Source organism: Boleophthalmus pectinirostris, unplaced genomic scaffold, assembly GCF_026225935.1.
Source record: "Boleophthalmus pectinirostris isolate CB_2022bp ecotype Guang Dong unplaced genomic scaffold, ASM2622593v1 HiC_scaffold_6, whole genome shotgun sequence".
NCBI classification, from domain to species: Eukaryota; Metazoa; Chordata; class Actinopteri; order Gobiiformes; family Gobiidae; genus Boleophthalmus; species Boleophthalmus pectinirostris.
The window spans coordinates 10797910-10818904 of record NW_026571447.1 but is presented as its reverse complement, the minus strand read 5'-3'; the positions used below and the strand labels follow the sequence as shown (position 1 = coordinate 10818904).

At 38.4% G+C, this 20995-nt stretch overlaps 1 protein-coding gene across 1 annotated transcript in view; it reads left to right on the top strand.

The window, feature by feature from the left end:
• Positions 1-19735, top strand: part of xrcc1 (X-ray repair complementing defective repair in Chinese hamster cells 1) — a 32292-nt gene extending 12557 nt beyond the window's left edge. Inside the window, exons 12-18 of the mRNA XM_055164059.1 lie at positions 6354-6435; positions 6513-6612; positions 9529-9580; positions 12400-12539; positions 12716-12806; positions 15151-15226; positions 16382-19735. Coding sequence (XP_055020034.1) covers positions 6354-6435; positions 6513-6612; positions 9529-9580; positions 12400-12539; positions 12716-12806; positions 15151-15226; positions 16382-16489 — 649 coding nt within the window. The 3' untranslated portion in view covers positions 16490-19735. The remainder of the gene's footprint in view (positions 1-6353; positions 6436-6512; positions 6613-9528; positions 9581-12399; positions 12540-12715; positions 12807-15150; positions 15227-16381) is intronic.
• Positions 19736-20995: the final 1260 nt, after the last annotated feature.

The following is a 20995-nucleotide window of genomic DNA, read 5'->3' as shown; positions in this document are numbered from 1 at the left end:
TCTCTTATCCTCCTCACCTTTTCTCATCTTTCTCTCCTTTGGTACTTATTGTTTTAATCCAAGTTACAGAACTATTTTCTCACTGTTTCTGAGTAAAACTTAAGACCTAATTTAGTGCACAGACATTGCAAGTGTTTCTGCCTCTAGCACTTGCTCACGCTTTTAGGCTTAAAGGTGCACTATGTAACTTCTAGGGCGGATGGTCTGCTACTTGATTGTCTCCATAGAGATGTTATTTCTTTGTCTGTAATGTTCCACAGTAGTTTATTAAACATATTTCCCTTGCAATGTTCAATTACAAGTGTTTTATAGTTGAAAAATACTTTACAAAACATGAATTTTTAATATGTGCGGGATTGCTTCTTTATAAATCAGACCTTTAACCTGTCTCCGTTTATTTCCATACTGTCTCCATAGCGGTCAAGGCAAACAGTAATATCTCCATGGAGACAAGCAGGTGGCAGGCCCTCCAGCAGGAAAGTTACATAATGCATCTTTAATACATTGTACAAACTACTAGGGATCTAACAATAACCAAAATATCGTGATATCGTATCGTCAAAAGTCTCACAATAATATCGTGGACTGTCACAATATATCGAATCACAAGTTCCTTTGCTTAAATGCATGGTTTTATAGTAGAAACAGATTATGAACATTGGAAACTATCGTGATAATATCGACTCATGAGATTTGGATATCATTATATCCCTACAAGCTACTAAAAATTTTGATATATTTTTTTCCTTCCGTGTATACAGCTCTACTTCAGTATGTTTTATTTGTACAGCAGAGAGCAAATAACAAGTAATTCAGTTCACAGTCTAGGTCTAAAAATCAAATCATCTAAATTACTAGATGCCCCTGATCGCCTCGAAGCCCCCCATTCACACCTACTGGCGGTTTTAGGTTGTAGAATGTGAATGCGAATCATACTCTCTTATTAGGGGCAAGGGACAGTTTTTCCTATTGATTATAATTGTACTTTCCCATGAACTATTCAAAAGACAAAAGCACAAATGTTGAGTCTAATCATTTCTATTCCTGACTAGACTCAAGATTTCACTATATTGCAACAAAAATCCGCGTTTTATCAATATTGATTACCTGCCTCCCATCTGTATTCAAGTGGTCTGACAGGTTTTGGGACAAAGACTTTGAGTGAGTTTTTTTTTTTATTATTACTTTGTGCATGTAAACGTAGTAAGATACTGGAACCAGTGATCTCTCATTCTTATGTCTCCTCTCCACTGTCCTCCCCCGAAACCAATTCCCCTGGCTAGAGGAGCTATTGTGCTGTGCCTGGAGTGTGGGGCTTTGATGATGTGTGCTGTATTTAAAAACTGCATCTGCTATGAGTAATTAAAAGGAGCTCTTGCTTTGATCGTTACAAGTGGTCAACAGAATAGGCACACACAAGCACTCAAACTGTCACTCAATTAGTGCGAAAAAAAAAAAAAAAAAAAATTAACACTGGCAGAGAATGTCCAGGCTGTGTGGTGGTGGTCACTGGCAAGACCTTTGCTGAGACAGAAACAAACTTAATTGATCCACAAGGGAAATTATTTGGACACAGAAACTCATACATCACAATATATTATAATAACAAATAGCAACAATATACATGGCAATAATACATTCAAAGAAGCAAAAATGGCAAAACAGGTGTCAGATAAGGCATACCGGTAATTATATACATGTATGTTCAAGTAAAATAAAAGTATAGAAATATAGTAATACAAAATATGTCTCTGCTATATATATATATGAAGTCATAAGGAGAAACGGTGCAAAGATGAAATGATGATTGACATGATATAGGGTAATGTGTTCCGTAAGGGTGAGTTGTTGTACAGTTGTATAGAGTATGGTATAAATGTAGTCCTGTATCTCTCTCTGTTTGAGTGGAGCTGTAGGACCCTGTTGCAGAATGAGCTCCTCTGTCCTTCTATAGTCTGGTGCAGTGGGTGAGCAGGAGTGTCCATGATGGAGAGCAGTTTGTTTAGTGTCCTTCTGTCCCTCACTGTGACAAATGTCTCCAGATCACAACTGCTCACGTGACCAGCTTTATGAATCAGTCTATCAATCTGTCCAGTGTCCCTTTTGCTGACGCTGATCCCCCAACAGACCACAGCGAAGTACAGGGCGCTGGCCAAAACAGGTCATTACAGTTAATGCATGTTTACCGTAAACATGAGGGCGAATTGGAAGCACTAGGGCTGAACGATCTGGGGAAAAATATTGTATTTCATTTTTGTCTGACAAACATTGCGATGGCGATTAGATGTATGTTTTAATAATAGGATTCTGTTCAAATTTTAACCACTTCCAGAATAACTGACAAAAACTAATAAAAAAATATGAATTGACAACCTAATACAAGATTCACACTTCAGAACATGTTTACAGTATTAAACTCCTGGATGAGCAGAACAAGATGCATATTTGATTGTTTGTGGAGGAAAGTATTGACTGTGTAAAAATTGCAGCCTGTACGATTTGCTAATTGCTGTTTCGATTTGATGGTGATGAAGCTTACAGGCATAGTGATCTGAAGAAAATGACTTGATCTTTCAGCCGATCCAGGGGCAGTAAAAGTGTGTGGTTGGGAGAGGAGTCCAGAATGTGAAGGAATACATTTTATTTTTTGTTTATTCTTTGTTTGTTAATTCAACAAATGTCAATTTTATTTAGATTTTAATTTATTTTATTTTTTTTGCATTGGTGAATTAATCTATTTTCTATATTTCTCATTGATTTAAAGAAACTGTATCTAAGATTTTAATTAAATATCATAAACTTTGCAGTCCTTTTTATATAAGGGATGAACCAATACTAATCCTGTTATCAAATATTGGCGCTGATGTTGAAAAATTTGCTGGATCGGGTATTGGTTCCATGATATCGCTTAAGCCGATATCCTGGTTGGGCTTTTAATTCAATGTAAGAAGATTATTTACAGGCTGATTTTGTCCAGAATGTCTCATAATGTTTAAACTTTTATTTATGCATAGCTTTTCAGACGTGATGTGAAGGAGAAACAAACAACAAAATTGGATTTCTTGTGTATAAGTTAACTGTGTTTTGGGGAAATAAGTACTGTTTTCCATCCCTCCACTGGTATCCGTTAATGTGACATATCGGTAGATACTTGCAGTCATAGTATAGATATTGGTTTCTGAACTGAAAAAGCTGGAATTGTGCATTCCTTTTCCATACTGAAAATGAGAAAAATGTGTACGTATCCTCTATCCACAAGTTAACAAGCACTGGCAACACAGGTTCAGTTGTGATTGTTACTTTTTTTAAACCATAAGAGCTCAGACTACACTTAGTTTAAATTATACAATCAGGGCAGTTGAATAGTGCTGTTAGCTGCTAAATGGCCGGTATGAGAGAAAAAGCTGTTTACATCATGGGCACACCTCAGAGCTTTCACAAATTAAAGTTAAGGTTGAAGTACACTTTATTGTCCCTGGAAATCTCGGTGGAGCCACAAAGAGAAAAAGTCCAATCAATGTCTCTGCCATCATATCTATGGGGGACCTGCCCTCGTGACTGTTGCCCACTGACAAATTGCATTCATAGTTTTTCCACTGCTAGGTCGAAATCAATTTTTTTTTCTAGAACCCTTATGAGGAAAAGTCAGTTTTTAATGTGCAATTTTCTGGACTTAGTAGCGGGCACAGGTCAATAAAATCCCCACTGCTTGCTAAAAAGTGTTTCTACCTAAAAGGGCCCATTTTACACTCTTTTCAGATCTCCTGAACATACCAGGAGTTATGTTTTGCTTCATTTATACACGTTTAAGCGAGTTCCTCTCTCAAACGGATGTCATGTGGTACATGAAAAGCTTCACTGTGTTTTTAAACACCAAACACCTTCACTAAAATCATTTGGATAAGTTCAGCCCAGGAATTGCCAATCTTTACTGAACAAAAGGTAAAAAGCAACCATTAACTTAAACTACCTCTTCATGACATCACAAGGTAGATGTGTGTGAATGAAACAAAACACAACTCCGGGTATGTTTTTGAGGAGGTAACAACATTATAACACAACATACAGCTCACAAGAGACCATTTTGCGTAATGTAGGACCTTTAAGGCTGGTATTTCCACTCCTCAACTCCTCATACAGTCTGATAATCTTTCAATGACTTTCTAATAACTGAAGGAAAAATCCAGGCAAAAATGTCATGTCCTGAACCCGACGGCGCTTGCTTTCAATTCAGTGTTATCAGTTTTAGGTAACCATTTCACATTTTATTGTTACTGGCTGAGAATTCTTTTAGGAATTCACAAGGATTTTTTTTTTATTTCCCAGGTCTCCTCTAATTTAGTTACAAAACATACAGTGGCTGCTCTTCGCCTTTACTCTGCATCATATATCTTTTATTCTTGACTATCTTTACCCATAAAACCTTATTACTGCCACGGGTGCTACTCCTGTGATGGATTTCAGGGCAGGTTAAGGTCAGAAAGAAAATTATTTTTTGTCAAGGATCTGAAACGCAACCTGCATTTATATTGGCATGTCAAGACCATAGACTGTATAAAGAAGTAGACCAAGGGAGTGACATCACCTATAGTGATCGGCACCGGCCAAATGAAGCTCACGATGCTAAGTTGTTGGAGTAAATTTGGAGATGAGTTTCATATTAAGAATAGGAGTTTATTTATGGACAAATAGTGAAATAAAAACACCAGGATCATGTAGACTGGGTTCATTTTTCATTTCATTTTAAGACCAAAATGAATGGTTCTGGCCAGAGGTGGGGACTTGCAAGTCGTGACTTGGACTCGAGTCAGACTTGAGTCACTATTTTTAGGACTTGAGACTTGACTTGATAATGGACTAAGACATGGGACTCGACTTGGACTTGAAGGTCACTGACCTCTGAATTCTTTCTATTCTGACTGTAATGATTCACACTAAGATTTACTTACATTTGTACAACTCTTATATACTCAAAAATCATAGAATATTTATGAGTATTTATAAAGTACAGTTTAGTTTAAAATTCATATAAATTGCAAAAATCTAAGCTATACTTTGGTTTAAAGACTTGAAATGATTTGAAGCTCAAAGCAGACGACTTGGACTTGACTTGGACTTACAGGCCAGTGACTCGAGACTCGACTTGGACTTGCCTGTATTTGGCTTGGGACTTGACTCAGACTTGAGGTCAAAGACTTGAGACTTACTTGAGACTTGCAAAACAACGACTTGGTCCCACCTCTGGTTCTGGCTACTTCTGTTTATCACAATCAGGCAGTGTTGAAACTCCCCTCCACTTGCCTGTGTTTTGATATGTGACTCTTGATGAAAAAAGTTTGGACACCCTTGCAGTACACAAAATACCATATATTTAGTAGAGTAGTATAAAAAGTAATAACAGAACCTAGTCATCACATTAAAAAAAAAATATGTATATGTTAATTTAGAAGGTGTTTGGAGATCCAGCAAGAGCACGACAATGTGGAGAAACCTGCTGCTCTTCCTTGAGTCAGAGCAGACACAATTTACGATCAAGAAAAACTAATCTGAGGCTCTGATTTGTGCAATTTTATAAGAATGTAATTTACTGTCAGTAGTTGGTGAATCAGAAGTTATGCCAAAACGCAGAAAATTTGACTTGGACTGAAACACTTGTGTCAATCAAATATCTGCTCTTTATTCACAATTTTACATATATATATATATATTATTTTTTATCAACTTCTTTAATTTAAACGTGCACTGTGTAACCTGTCTGGTGGAGGGTCCGTCACCTGCTTGCCTCCATGGGGATGTGTCTAAAATGTTCCACAGTATGACCATAAATTTGTAAATCTCCATGGAGACTCGTAAGCTTAATTACAGGTTAGGTTTATGGAGAGGCGACCCCATTCACAGTAAGAATATAAATGAATGCTTTTAAGATATTTTTGAGCACTTAAACACTGAATAAATGCAAGACAGATTCGTTTAATGCCATATTCACAAAAACACTGGACAATTTAAACAAAAGCATTAACATCCATGGAGACATTAGGTTGTTGATCTGATCCAGAAAAGTTACACAGTGTACCTTTATGTTTACTCATCCCTCTTTTTGAGCATATGTAAATGGGCTTCTATACTGCAAACAAACTGAAAATACTTATCATACGGACAATGCATTAAACATCAGGCATTTAAATGTTTTAAGTTGTGCACAATATCTCCTTTATTGTGAACCTGGCTCTCCTGGTACGTGTTCACTGTGTAAAAAGACTAACTGATGGATTCGTAGTTTTAACTTGCACATTGTCCCATTCCCTCGTGCCTTTAATCATCCCCAGACGCATTCTCTGGTGTCTCTCCTGCAGGTATTTGATGGATGGTGCAGAGTCGAGTTCAGAGAGTGAAATGGAGGCGGATGACCAGAGTGACGAGGAGGTTAACACAAAGGTATGTCTCACGTCTGTGTGCAGCCATAAATAATCCAGTGTAAATCTTTATTCACACTTTTTATGTTTTCATTTTAGATGCCGCAAAAGAGACAGGTCACTCCTAAAAAGACACCACAGAAGAAAGATGATGATGATGATGATGAATATGGAGGCTCAACTGACATAGATGAAGCAGGTTTGCATATACGAATGCATAAATACAAAATCTTGTAGTTGGTATCTGGATCACAACTGTCACCTCGCATAAATTGTCATGTTCCACATAATCTAATTTATATACAGCCACAGTTCACATGGCACAGATGGTTAGACTGGGTTGAGTTAAGGTAAGCTTTTTAAACAAGAGGAAATGACAAAATGACAGCAGGGATTTAAAAGGCTCTTAGACCAAAGTGAAGCCAAAACGGGGACTCAAATCATTTCAGTCGTCACTCTCCACCTCTGCACCAGACCAAAACAAACATGATTTTATTTCAGACAAACAGGAATAAAGAAGCATCTATTGTTGGGCTGAGGTCAAAGATAAATCCAATCTTCTCACAGTTATGTAGCTGTCGGTCTCCTCTGTTAATGCAATGCAGGCTACAGTCTGGCACGCTAACCTTGTGTTTCCAAATGGTGGTCAAAGGTTCTATATTACACAAAATTGACTTCTGTGAGCCTTCAGCTATGTTAGAATGTTGTTACCTTCCCCAAGACATACCTGAAGTTGTGTTTTGTTAGTTAGCCTGTCTATATCTTCAAAGCTCAAAATGCTCTGTTCCACCTTGTGATGTCATGAAGGGATAGTTTTTAAGTTAATAGCAACCTTTAGTTCCAAATGATTCTAGCAAAGGTGTGTGGAGTGGAGCACTTCCTGAGTTTTTCTGTTTGAGAGAAGAACTCATCCTAAAAATTAAGAGTTTGTGTGTTTAAAAAGTGAATGAAACAAAACATAACTCCGGGCATGTTTGTGATGAGGAAATAACATTAGAACAGATCAGAAAATAGCATAATATGAGCCCTTTAATAATAAACGTGAAACATAAACAAGTCTGTCATAGTTTTACATTAGTCCATTATTCATCCAGTAATAAACCGCAGTTGTATTGGACTACTGACTGTATGTAGTTTGGTGTTAAAGGGCCCATATTACCCTATTTTCTGATCTATGTTATCATCTCGTCACAAACATACCTAGAGTTGTGTTTTGTTTCATTCACACATAATCCTGCTTATATAGGCTGTGTTCTTCCTCAGACTGAAAATATTTTGTTCCACCTTGTGATGTCATAATAATACAGGAAGCACTTTTAAAACTCCATACACCTTCACTAGACCATTTGAAAATGTACAGTCTTGGAATTTCTACACTTTAAAGCTACAGCTATTGTTTGAGCCTTATTGAGAGTTTTTTTTTTTTTTTTTTTTTTTCTGACCACCAGTAAATGCTGAAGACTTTCTGTGGAAATCTCAAATGAACAAAAGTGAAAACAAAAAGGCAACCACTTGTTATTCTAATGTACTGTAAAGCAGTTCAGCTGGGGCTAAAAATTGCTGATAACCTCTAAAGAACCAATACATGACATCACAAGATGAAACAGAGCATTTTTAGCTTTGGATATGCAGACAGCTCAATAATGCAGGATCGCTCAAGCATGTGTGAATGAAACAAAACACAACTCCGGGTATATTTGTGAGAAGAAAAGAGCATTATAACATGACTAAAAGCTTTTGAGTCAATTTTGCATCCTTTTAAAGTTCACAAAGCTGAAATTACTGATGTTTTATTTATTGTGCCTATTATGTTTGAAATATATTAAAAATGGCTTTAGATCTTCCTTTCATTGACCTTCATTTGTGCCTTAAAATTTGGGACCATCAGACATCCTCTTTTTGGATTCCGTTATATTAATCCATTATATTAATAATAATAATTTGTCATTGATCATCTGCAAGTTTATTAGATTTTCCTCATCAAACAGTTTTATCATAGAGACTGTGGCATTATTAAACCAGAATGGAAAAAATGAATTAACCATTTTTAACCATCAACCAATAGTCATTTATTTATCATTTTTTCTGTCTATAATTTTACTGTTGTCTGATTAAAGGGCCTATATTACAGTATTTTCTGGTCTATGTTATAATGTTGTTTCTGCATCAAAAACATACCGAGTTGTGTTTTGTTTCACTGACACCTGTTTAACTGACACATGTTTAACACACAAACCCTGCATAGGAACAGAAAACACTCTGTTCCACCTTGTGATGTCATGTGGTAATACAGGAAGCGATTCACTGTTTTTAAACTCCCTACACCTTCATCAGAGTCATTTGGATGATTTCAGTCTTGGAATTGCCAATCTCTACTGAACTAAAGGTCAAATGTAGCTGTTAACTTGAAATCTACCACTATATCACATCACAAGGTAGAACAGAGCAGTTTAAGCTTTGGAGATGTAGACAGACTAATAATAAAGCATTGCTCAAACATGTGTGAATGAAACAAAACACAATTTCAGGTCTGTTTTTGAGGAGGTAACAACATTATAACATGGCTTAAAGCTCACAAGAAACATGCATTATATCACCTCTGAATCATGAGGCGTTTATTCACTGCTTGAGGAGGACCATCTTGAATTGGCTTGAATGAATGGAGAGGGCATGGGGGGCGATTCAAGTACTTTAGTTTCGGACGACAAAGATCACATTTATGAAGTGCTAGGAAAAACTGCACGCTTTCCGAAGTTTCATTGACAAGAATGCGGAATAGCCGAATCAAGACGAGATCTGAATGCTGTAATCATCGTGAAAGGACTTGAGCATGTTTCTCATTTCTATGTTAATGCAGGGCCAGACGTGAAGTGGCAGAGCGCATTAGCGAGGAGACACAACAAACATACAGGGGAGGCAGCGTTTTAATTAAGAGCCACTACGCCTTCTCTGTCAACAACCCAAGATACCGAGAAAGGAGCAATTCTCATATACTGTGCGAGGCCTTAAAGTGTGGTTTTCACCGTATACGATTGATCAGATTACCGCAAAGGGCCATGGTCTCATTTTAATTGGATAATAAAAGAACGCTGAAAGACGAGGTTTGTTTTGACAGGAGGTGGTGATGATGACGAATCGGCCGTGGACACCGAAGATGAACTCCAGAGGTAAACAAAGCAATTAGTGGTGATGAAGATGCAGATGATAAACCAAATAATTGTTATCGTTTAATTAAAGGTGCAATGCGCAGCTTTTTTGGTGAAGGGTTCATCACCTACGTTGTCTCCATGGTGATAGTTTGCTTTGTCTAGAATATTCCACGGCAGAGATTAAACCTGTGTATCTTAAGCGAGACAACATTATGTAAAACACATTTAGAATCATTATATTTAAGATTTTGCTGAAAATTTTAGGTTTCAAATTTTACCTCCTAGAAATCATGACATAACGCTAGATGTTCCCATAACTGTTACCTAGCAACCATACCATACACAATGCCTATACCTTTAAAAGCATGCACTCTTATTGTGAATAGGCTCTCCTCCCACAAATTTGACATGTAACTTGAGTTAAAGCAGGGGTCTCAAACTCAAATTACCTGGGGGCCACATTAGATAAAGTCTGAGTGAGGCTGGGCCGCATTGAGTATTAGATAAATAGCGGTTGCACGGGAAATAAAGAGAGAGAAAGAACAACACACACAACACACGCTCTTAATCTTTAATAACAGTTCAGAACATGAAAATGTATTTAGAACGTAAGTTTAAACTAATACGTCTACTCTTCTTCTTTGCCTACTTCTTGCTGGTTGAAATTTGGCTACGCTTCATCTTGCACAGCTGACAGATATTTGGCTTGCAGGAGGAAGCATATGAGATCCTCAGGATAGATTGAAGTCAGTGAGCCTTGACCTGTAGTTTGATGGTGCTTTCACACACTTTCACACTGGTGTGAACGCGAACCCGGGTCCAAACCATAGACAGCAGGTCCAAATGAACTATTCGAAATGCATCATGGGAGAAACGCGTCTCCTTTGCTTGAAATGACGCGCTGTACGATTCCAGCGCAGTAACAGATTGTTGTCCAGATGCAGCCGCGATTCATTATCGAATAATTTTACCAACAATGGCCAATACAGAGAATGTAACACACGAAGATCAGAGCAAGAACCAGTGTGCGAACGTGTGGCTCCAGAGTGAGTCAAAATTGGGGGTGTGTACTTCTGTGCAGGACCTGCATGCACAGAGAGGTCCCGGTGTTCCCCGTGATCATGTAGGAACCAGCATTTGTTATTTTAGGCTTTAATTAACCAAATAATTTCATGGCAATAGGCAATCGCCCATTCAACTGATTCACCTTTAAAAATGTCCTGCTTTTAGCCTAGTGTGAGAAATACAGTCGGACTAGATCCAAACCAGAGTCCCGAACTAGCGGGAGCAGCTCCGGTTCTGTCCGGGCATAGATGACGTGGAGCGGGGAGTGAAAAGCACTTTCCCCGGGAAGAACCAAATGCGCGGAGGACGGACACCAACTAAACTGGATTCATGCTTCTGTCCGGATGCACCTCAGAACCAGCCGCGGTTCTTGAGCGCGGAGGACAGGAGCAGCACAGACCTGTAGTCTACAGCGCATTCTCACTTTCCCCGCACGGAACCAGCGCGCAGACGGCGGAACGTTCCCGCTCAGACCCAGTCATTGACCAAGGACCAGACCCCAGCCCCGTTGTGAGGAGCTGCGCGCTACGGTGAGCGCTGTTGTCTGCTGCTGTTTCCCGAACTCTGGGCTGATGCGGTGAGTTTGTAGAAAGTTCTGCGTTGCTGTTTTATGAGTTCATGATGATAAGATGAGGACGGCCCGCGGTATTAACAGGGAACATCAGTATTGGTTACTGGAGATATCGCTGTTCTACCGGGATACAGAGGCTCCTTAATCGGACCAGTTTTGGTTTGTTTGCCGGTGTGAAAGCGGACCACACTGGAGTGTATCTGCTTCTCGTATGTCAAACATGGATGGAAGACGCTTGTTTTTGCCTCGTACTTTTTGCTAACATGTCGCCAAGCCTCTGGAATAGATCACTGCAGTTTTGTGGTGCTTGCATATTGATGGGACAGCTGTGTTTGCCGCTGTGTGCGCGTGGATTTCGGCAACGCACAGGTGGAGCTTGGTCATCGGGTTGCCAGCAAGTTACGCACCGAGTGTTGAGCAGGTAAACAGACTGTCAATGTCTTTTTATTTCTTATTAGCTCCTCCAATAAAGGTCCCACACTTATGAACAGGGGAATTGTGTCAGCGCCTCCTCTGTGCTCTGATACTGTGGTTGTGGGAGCGTAAAGTGAAGTGCGCACACGTGTACCACCATGTGTGGTTTGTTTTGGTTCTTCGGTGACGCCGTATGTGCACGTGTACTCGTATTAACAGATCCACTTAAACTCGTTGCTTCACAACTGCTGTAAATTGAGTTTTGGGATGTAAACTGTTAATAATCTGTTGTTGTGACTCTGCATGGGCACCGATTGCAGCTTCATCTGTCAGTGCGGCCCGCGGTAGGGGGGTGGGATTGTGCGTACATCTACCGCGGGCCGCACTGACATTATTCTTTGGAATTAAGTGGAGGGCCGCAAAAAATCCTTCCGAGGGCCGCAGTTGGGCCCCGGGCCGCGAGTCTGAGACCCCTGAGTTAAAGCATCTACTTGTCTCCATGGAGAATACGTTTAATGCCATCCTGTAGAACATTCTAATAAAAGCAATACCATCTCTAAAGACTTGAAAAGTAGTAGAAAATGTATACATCAGAAAAGCTACATTGTGCACCTTAAAATATAGTTTTCATATATCAAACCCCTTTTTAGCTGTGCAGTTTTACTTGAGGGTCCCCATAATTTGTTTTAATTGTGTAATGAATTTCTAAAGTTGAAGAAGTCCTTGGTTTAATGGTTTAAAAAGTTTTTTTTTTATGGTTAACTGGAGGAGGTTTTGTCCTTGTCAGAGTGGAGAAGGAGAATAAGCAGAAAAAGGCAGCAGGAGCAGTGAAGGCGGTGAAAGAGGAGGAGGACCCATACGGAGCCTCCACAGATGAGAACACAGACGCAGAGGCTGAACTGGACCAGCCCATCCCCGTGTTACCAGGTAAGGGCACTTTTATCCCTTTTGTCCCACCTGCTGCCTGGGCTTTCACCTGCTCTCCTTGCTGCAAACAAGTCATTGGACTGCCTTTCATGTTTTGTGAGCTTGTCCTTTCCTCTTACTCACTGACCAGCTGTAATTGCACTTTTCTAAAGCCCTGTTCAAATGATGTCTTTCAGATTTCCTATCGGGAAAGCACTTTTTCCTCTACGGTAAATTCCCCAACAATGAACGCCGGCTGCTTTTGCGGTACATCGTTGCTTTCAATGGGTAAGTAATAGAACAGAGCACAGCATGAACATGTAAATAAAGCCCCACTCAAACCTTTTTACATGCATTAGTCCAGTTATAGAAGAAAAGGTGAAAGGAAATGATGCCTGCTGATGTAGTCCCTTTTCTCTTCAGCCTGTACATGGGGAATTTTCAGACTAAGAATAACTACACGTGAATAGTACAAGTGAATAGAAGTGAAAGACTTGCATTATACACTATTTCAAGGCAGTATGTGCAAACTAACAACATCCCTGAATCCTTTAACTGAGTTAAAATGGTGAGTAATGGAAAGGCAGCGTGTTACTGCAGAAGTAATTTGATTAAAACTATCTTAGTCTGTGTTTGCTTGGCTGGTCAAGAAAAATCAAGTGTTAGACAAACATTAAAGAGGAGAATACTTAAAATGGCACAGTGATGGAAGGAATCTACTCTTCAGATTTTCATAGGGATGCACCGATCCAATACTGGTATCGGATATCTGCGCCAACTAGGGCTGGGCGATATGGATAAAAAAATATATCTCGATATATTTTGCTATATCTCGATATACGATATATATGTCGATATATGTTCAAGAAAAAGTAACCCCCTAAAACTGAAAACTGCAAAAACAAATCTGCCAAATTCCACAAGGTCCTTTTTTTTTTTTTTTATTGAAGTGTAAGAGGTCGGCAGTTCATATAGGAACATTTAAGATTACAAAAAAACCTAATTACATAAATAATAATTTAACTGTAAAATAAAAGAAATAATACATATTTCCTTCTTTTCATTCATAAATAAAACAACTCAACACAAGCTCATCTTTGCATTAACTCTGTTATCCAGACCAGAACCAGAACCATGAGCTCATTTAGCAGAAGAAGCTCAAGATGTTCCTTACTTCAATAGATCCATGTAATAACATGGATCTATTGAAGTAAGGAACATCTTACAGCGTCAGGAGCTCTGAGGTTTAATCCCACAATCCACTACAGATCAAACCCAACGTTTCCAAACACTATTGTACAAGTGACACTGCAGCAGATTATTAATTAAAATCTTCTGCATAAATAAACTTTACATTGCTAAACTTTACAATATATAAAGCATAACGACTCTAGAGCCACATCAGCCCGTTTACGATAATAATGTGCTTAATGCAGTTTTGCGCACGCGTGTTTACGTTTTACAGAAACGAAACTTAAGCGCATGGCTCATTTGCATAAACAGCACTTCTCCTGCAGCTCAGCTCGTTTAGCTTCTTTCGGGCTAAAGGACGCGACTCGGTGGAATATGAGGATGTGCTGCTGGTGGTTTTGTCTGTAAATGGTGGAAAAGGTTCCTGGTACTTGAAGCTTTTCACTGGCACCAAATTTCGGCGTTCACGGCGGTACTGAGGAGTGAAGGAGACACGAGCGAACAAAATCAGGGAGGCGGGGGCGACGAGAGAGAAGGTAAACAAGTGAAGCGGCGAAATCAGAATTGAATATAAGCATTATATCAATATATACGATATGTCAGAATTCATGTCGAGTTTAAAAACTATCTCGATATATTTAGAATATCGATATATCGCCCACCCCTAGCACCAACACTGATAAATTTGCTGGAGCGGATTCTGGCTTCCAAATATCGAGTCTACTGATATCCTGATTGGACATTTAAATCAATGTAATAAGACTATTTGCTGGTCGTAGCTGGCCCAGAAGGTCTCATAGTTTTCATTTTTATTCATACCAAGTTGTTCTGTCTCTACTTTAGAAATAAATAGCAGCTACATAACAAATTTGTATCAGTTTTGTATTATTTTATTTTTGTTTGAAGGAAGTAAATGCTGTTTTCAGTCTCTGCACTGGTATTGATTAATATTGGATGTTGGCAGATACTTAAAGCCATAGTATTGTAATCAGTATCAGAACTGAAAAAACCTGGATCAGTGCATCCTTAGATTTTTCCAAGAGGATGGAATCTTCATGAACATAAACACCAAAATTGGCCTAAACTGATATTTTTCATCTAGTATCCCTGGACAAACTTACCCTAAAAACCAATTGCATCACTATTAGAATAAATATACAAGGGCAATATTAAAGTATAACACTAAAACTACACTACCATTTTTCAATCAGGAGAGCAGCATGAAGCCACTATAACAGTACAATTGTTCTTCTCTATGCGGCAATCCATTTGAGAGTGGTGTGATTTTAAAACGATGAAAAGTAATGCTGCATTTTTTAAGTTCTTGTAGCAGACCAGCTGCGTATTTGCCATATACTAAAGTTTTATGTTTCTTTTTACTACCAGTACACATTTACTCATGATGTCGATATAATTATTCTTTTTTTTATTTTATTTCTAGTGCTATTGAGGACTACATGACGGATAAGGTGCAGTTTGTAGTCACCAGTGAAGGTTGGCAAGACTCTTTTGAAGATGTGAGTCTCTGTCTCGCCTCTCCTAATGAATCTCTCCATCTTTTTTCATTATCTCAGTTTTAAAGCCACTTTTCTAAGGTTTTGCCCTGAGATGGTTTAAGTGCCCTTCAAATATAAAAGGAGCAAAACAGCACTGATAACATGGTTTAGAAATATCTGTAAAAAAAAAAAACTATATTTGTAAGTGCAATGGGAGATTTTAGGCAATTTATTTGAGGGAAATTAGTACTTGGATCTGTTATTGGTGGTATAATGAAATGAAAGCAGCATCCAAGTTTGTATTTTCAGCGCATTCAAATGAGCAGTTCTAGTAGTACATTCTGATCTTGTAAACATATGAAGTGCTTTTGCAGTGGTGGAAGAAGTATTCAATATTGTTAAGTAAAAACAAAAAATACTCAACTAAAAGTATCACATGAAAACTGAAAACGTATTAAAGCGTCAGTTTAAAAATGTTCTTAAGAAGTGAAAAGTATTTTGCTTGTATTTTGAGGTCTTGTGAGGCTTCAAATGTAGTGATTTTAAGAAAGATTTGTGTTGAGTTTCGGTCAACTGAAAAAAAATAAAAAATTCTCCCTAGCAGTTGTTATAAATTTTTTTTGTATACAGTATTATGTTTGCTCAGACTTTGAATGTGCTAAAAATAAATTCTTCAGGCTTTTCAGCATCAACTACCGGTATATTAAAAATACTTTTCAGTCCAATTAAAAAATGTAGTGGAGTAGAAAGTACAGATGCCTGCTCTCAAATGGTGTGAAGTAAAAGTTAATAGTATCTACTTTAAAATGTACTTAAGTAAAATGTTTTTACTTTAGGACATTGTACTACTTTTGCTTTGTTACATTTGTGGTGAAAGGTCCGCCACCTGATGTCTCCATGAAAATGTTATTGCTTTGTCTTTATGATTAAACCTATCACAAGGGCGACAAGCAGGTTACAGATACATTACATTTCAGATCTGTGGAGAGTTGCTCCTATTCACAAAAGGAATTATTGTAGTTTTGACCAACAGGAACACAATAAATGCTAAATAGAAATGTTTAAAGTCATACCATGTAGATAAGCAGGTAGCGTGCCCTCCACCAGAAAAGTTACACAGTGCTACTTTTACTTTATGTTCCACCACTGAGTATTTGTTAACATTTCTCTTCACAGGCTTTGATGGAGAACGGCAATCTGAACTTCGTCAAACCAGCCTGGATTTACGCCATCAACGAGCGCCAAAAACTGCTGCCCTACCAGCCGTACACAGTGGTCCCCTAAACACAACTACACACACACACAGACTCTGATGAAACCACAGCGAGTAAAGCCATGCAGTTCTTCCATTTGGCAAAGCAATACCTTTTCAGAGCCAAGAATGTCATCCACTACATTAGATTATCGGCGATTTTTTTTTCTTTTCTAACAAATTACGAAGCACATTTTGGATGATTGGCAGTTCTCTCGTGCGTCTGCTGGCCTCTCGTCACCGCCGTTTCCTCAGGGCAGGTTTGAGATTGAACCGTCTACCTATTCTCAAGACTAAGACTGTTTATTTATGCAAACAGGGACTCCATGACAACAGAAAACCAAAGTCAGATGCTGCTTTTTAAGGATGATATCGATGCTTTGCAGTGACATTACGCTGAGGTTGTTCTACGTGTATCTCTATTTGGTGGAATGCTCAACAGTAACCATGGTGACACAATGCACCAGTTGACAATAACTACCAAAATTTTAAATGTCTCAAAACTCAAAAAAAAAAAAGTACAAAATGGATTTAAATGACATATTTTCAGGAGTCTGTGATCAATGAGTCTAATTTGAACAGAGCCTCTAACACAGTAGTGCTTTGACATCAGCTGCAAAGTATCAATATCAGTTATCAGCATTATCGGTGACATTGGTCTGATATTAAAAACTGAGCTGATATTTGGCACCAGTATTGTTTCTGCACTGCCCTTGTCTTTGTGCCCACTTTGTGTTATTGCCAGTTTGTCCGCATTACATCAGAATTGTCTTTTTGAGCAGACTAAATTAGTTAAAATATGAATTCATACCTTGGATAAATGCATTTTCTTATTTTTACAAAAAACATGAGTTCATTTGTAAACGTAACTATAACTTAACATAAATTTGGTCTGTCCTATAGACTTCAAAATCTTACCAGTATTATCACAACAGCAAGACAAATATCAGACATCAGTATCAGCTAAAAGAATCCATATCGAACCATACCTGTTGTTTTTAAAGCTACTCTGATGAATTCTAAAATATTTTACGAGAATAAGATCCTTCCACAAGGAAAGTAATCAAATAAAACGTGTGCAGCTAAGCTTTCTAAGGGGTGGATTGTAGACATCAACATTTTTCTTTGGTGGGTAAACTTTGATGAACTACTGTTGTCTTCCATGGGTTTACATACATTTCAGTATATCATAAGAATTCACTGGCTTCTACTGTTTTGTCTCTTCTTCGGTTTATTCACATTTTAAGCTTATTTGTAGCTAATGCTAATTGGTCCACTGAAGATCTGTTGCAGTGTTTCTCAAACTGTGGGACATGTACCACTTCTGCAGGTGTTCTCTGGTGGTTATTAGGGCCTTGGGCAGTTTTAGTTATTTTAATGTTTTAATCTAAAAGAATTTTATTTATACCTCAGTTTGCTTTGAAGGTTAAACTTTTCTGGTGGAGGGCCAGTCACCTGCCTGTCTCCAAGGGGCTGTTATTGCTTTGTCTGGAATGTTCCATGGTATGACATTAAACATATCTATTTAGTATTTATTCATTTCAGATGTTTCTGTTGCTCAACAATACAATCATTACCTTTATGAATAGGCTTGCCTTTCCACAGATCTAGCCTATACTTGTCTTCCTTGTCTACAGTGGAACATTCTAGACAAAGCAATAACATCTCCATGAAAACAAGCAGGTGACAGGCTCTCTCTCCACCAGAAAAGTTGTGGGATGCACCTTTTAAAGCTGGGTCTTGTCCTGATTTTGACCTGCTTTATGACCAGTTTAAGCATGATTTAGTTATGTTTAGGCCTTTTTGAGCCCTGTTTTAGATCTGTCCTGTCCAGATCTAGCTATATTGTTAAAATTGTACGAGGTGGAACTTGTAGAAAGTTTGAGAAACGCTGATATTTTGCATTGTGCTTAAAGGTGCATTGTGCTTGTCTCCATGGAGATGTTATTGCTTTGTCGGTTTAACAGTACAGTATTAAACCTTTCTATCATGAAGACCAAACTAGACCAAGTTAGGGTCAGAGCTGAGAAAGGGCAACCCTGCAAGAATGCCTCTTTTTTTTTTTAATTATTTTTAAAGTTAGAAAACCACCTATAATTTAATAAATGTAAGGTAGAGCTGTTTAATGTCATACTGTGGAACATTCCAGGCAGAGCAATGACATATCCACAGAAACAAGCAGGTGACAGACCCCCAGCCTAAAAGTTACATAATGCGCCTTCAACCATATGCATACATGCAAACAGAGCCATGTAGTTTACACATGTATGAGTGGGAACAACGATTTTTGAATGTTTTATTACAGATAGATGTGGTTTTGTAATGTAATTTTGTTTTGTTTTGTTTTTTGTGTTTGTAAAATAATTAGAAGATGAATGAAGTGGCCTTGATTGAAAGGTAAGCCCAAAACAGTCACAAGTCCTGAGCCTGGCCAGTCTAGTCACCACTCAAATCTGTTACCAGTGAAATCCTGCCAGAAGCCAATTTTTCTTGTTTTGTTAGGTCGTTGTGTTCCAGATATGTTAAAGGGCCTATCTCACGCTATTTTCTGTTGTAATGTTGTTTCCTAATCAATGACATACCCAGAGTTGTGTTTTGTTTCATTTACAAATGGTTAACATACTAATCCTGCATATTTAGGCTTTGAAAGAGTTCTTCTTTCAAACAGTAAAACACTCTGTTCAACCTTGTGATGTCATGTGGTAATACAGGAAATGCTCCACCGTGTTTTTAAACTTTATACACCCTCACTAGAATCATTTGGTTAGCCCTGGAATTGTTTGTCTCTACTAAATAAAAGGTAAAAGGTGCATGTTAACTTGAAAACTACCACTTCATGACATCACAAGGTGGAACAGCAATTTGAGCTTTGGAGCTGTAGACAGATTAATAATAAAGGGTTACTCAAGTGTGAATGAAACAAAAACACAGCTCCAGGTAACACAAACATTATAACATGTCTTAAAGCTCACAAGAGTTAATTTCGTATAATATAGGACCTTTAACAAAGCACCAGAATGCCCTAACTCTGATGAGATTATATCCAGTTGTATTAATGAGGTGTTAACATTTGTGTTTTGCTCTTTATTTATTCTGCTTTACAATGAAACCCAGGCTGGCCAGGCTAGTGCCACTTGGGTGATGCCTTCTTTGACTATTGAAATTTCACTTGAGCTGTTCATTCAAGCAGGACAACTTTTGTTCAGGCCTCTTTATAACTTTTTCTTATAGTTGTTACAGTATTATTATTTTGAGACAATAAAATATTTTAACTATTAGTTCCACTCTCTCGTTCTTATTCACATGGCTGACTTTGCTCTTTGCTCCCACATTCTTTTTTGCCACTTGAAGGAACCTGTGACTCCAGCCAGCCTCTCTAATTTGTTTCTCCTCCTGCTTTGTACCCTGAAGCCACTGAGTCTCGCGTACTTCATTCAAGGAGATTATGAAGCTGGAATGTGCATGACGGACAGGCAAGAAGGGCCATGTGTGGAGGCGAGAGGCCACAACCAATGAAAACCTTATTATTAACTTTCATTTAAACAGGGAGACCAGTTGACTGTCTAGCTCTCTTTTACAACAGTGCCCCGTATACACAATAATAATAGCAATAATATAAAATTAAAAAAAACTGCCGCAAGTGGCAACAATTGGCCCTCTCATGCCCCGCAAACTCTGCGCCCTGCAAAAGCTGTGCCCTACACTGACCCTAATAAATGTAAACCATGACTCTAACCCCTAGCCCCAACCCTTATCCTAACCCTAAACGAAGCCCTTACCCTGCCATTTTTGTTGATTTATTTTTAAAAATCCAAGATGGCGGGTTTCAGGTTTGTAAAGGGGCGTTGTCACAATATAATTTTTTGTTCCTATTGCCATGATGCATTTGATTACCGAATTTGGTTTGGCTAAGCCAAAATTTATGTAAGATGTCCCAATGGCAAGGACAGATTTATGGTTAGTTGCCATAGCAACACAATGTGAGATGGGGTGTGGGCGTCACAGTCCTTATTGAAGGTAAGCGCGGATTCACTGTGTGGTTTGGAGTGGATTGTATTCACCGTTTTCCTTGTATGAGAAACATCAGTGCACTGGACAGGGACGGTATAGTGAAACCATGTGTGTGCACATAAATGAGCAACCGTGTTGTGCTTTGGCCCTCCTGCAATTGGGACAAAGTCTCTGCCGTGCCTGGGCACTGTTCAAAAGTCCAAGTGTGAGTCACCCTAAGGCTACATGATTTTGAAAAAAATGTTTCTGAAAAGTATGTATTAAAAGTAGGATTTTTTTTGTTCATATTCTGAACTGTTCATGAACTGTAAAGGTCTAAACTAGAGGTATAACAGCAAAGATTTTCATTTTCATTTTTTGCAGCATTTGCACCAACTCCCATTGCTATTCGATTGCAATATATTGTGCAGCCCTACAAGAGGCTTATAATCAAGTGATTACCTTATAGACCCCAAACTGTGTAGGAGACTTTCAGTTTCTTTTATGTTTCTGTCACTGTGAAGTAAATTGACCTGTGAGAAGGCGGA